Below are 1,162 nucleotides of genomic sequence, written 5' to 3' on the forward strand. Positions count from 1 at the left end.
GCCACAGGGCGGCACGCGTGTTGGGGACACAGGGTGACACACATGCCGCAGCCGCAGGGTGACATGCGTGTCAGGGCCACGGGCAGCCACACGTGGGGGCCACCGGACCACTGCCCTGTGGGACCTCACCCCCCTCCTCCGACCAGGGCATCTTCGTGTTCCACGTGGTGAACTACAAGCCGCTGACCTACAACAAGACATACGTGTACCCGTGGTGGGGGGATGCCATCGGCTGGGTCCTGGCTCTCTCCTCCATGCTCTGCATCCCCTGCACCGTCATCTACAAGCTCCTGCGCTGCAAAGGCTCCTTCCGCGAGGTGAGGGCAGCACAGCGGGCACCCTCCTGCTTCCATCCCCAGCCCATCCTGGCCATCCTTGTCCTTATCCCCCTCTCAGTCCCGTCCACATCTCAGTCCCATCCCCATTCAAATCCCAGCACTGTCCACATTGTCATCTCTGTCCCATCCCCAGCTAAATCCCGTCCTGGTCCCCATCACTGTCTCATTCCTATCTAAATCCCATCCCTGTTTCACTTGAATCCCATCCTTGCTCACATTACTGTCTCAGTCCCATCCCCATCCAAATTCCATCCCTGTCCCTATCCCTACCACTCTCACTCCTATCTAAATCCTGTCTCTGTCACCATCCCTGTCCTGTCTCTGTCACCATCCCTCTCCCATCCCTGTCCTCATCCCTGTCCCCATGCAATCCCAGTCCCTTTCTCAATCCCATTTAAATCCCTTCTCCATCCTAGTCTCATCCCCATCCCCACCCAAATCCTCTCCCTGTCCCCATCACTGTCTCACTCCCAACCTCACCCAAATCCCATTATTGCTGACATCACTGCACTAATCCCATCACCATCTCGGTCCCACCCCTGTCCCCATGCTATTCCTCTCCCTGTCTCAATCCCATTTCAGTCTCTTCCCTGTTCCTCCATCCCCATCCAAATCCCATCCCAGTCCCCACCTCTGTTCCATCCCTGCACACTGGGGGATGCACGGCGCCGGGTTCAGGGTGTTCCCTGGTGCTGTTGTCCCCGGGTGCTGACATGACATCCCCGCAGCGCTGGCAGCTCCTGACCACTCCTATCTGGGGCCACCACCACCTGGAGTACCTGACACCCGAGGCAGAAGCCAAGCTGCTGGCCCCAGAGCCTCCC

General features: G+C 58.9%; 1 protein-coding gene across 1 annotated transcript in view; it reads left to right on the forward strand.

Moving 5' to 3' along the window:
- LOC104388194 (sodium- and chloride-dependent creatine transporter 1-like) overlaps positions 1–1,156 on the forward strand; it is a gene marked incomplete at its 3' end in the record, with an annotated part of 5,919 nt that extends 4,763 nt beyond the window's left edge. The window contains 2 exon segments of the mRNA XM_009997023.1: positions 33–317; positions 1,067–1,156. Coding sequence (XP_009995325.1) covers positions 33–317; positions 1,067–1,156 — 375 coding nt within the window.
- Between the last annotated feature and the right edge of the window lie 6 nt (positions 1,157–1,162).

Source organism: Chaetura pelagica, unplaced genomic scaffold, assembly GCF_000747805.2.
Source record: "Chaetura pelagica isolate M959 unplaced genomic scaffold, ChaPel_1.0 scaffold364, whole genome shotgun sequence".
NCBI lineage: Eukaryota > Metazoa > Chordata > Aves > Apodiformes > Apodidae > Chaetura > Chaetura pelagica.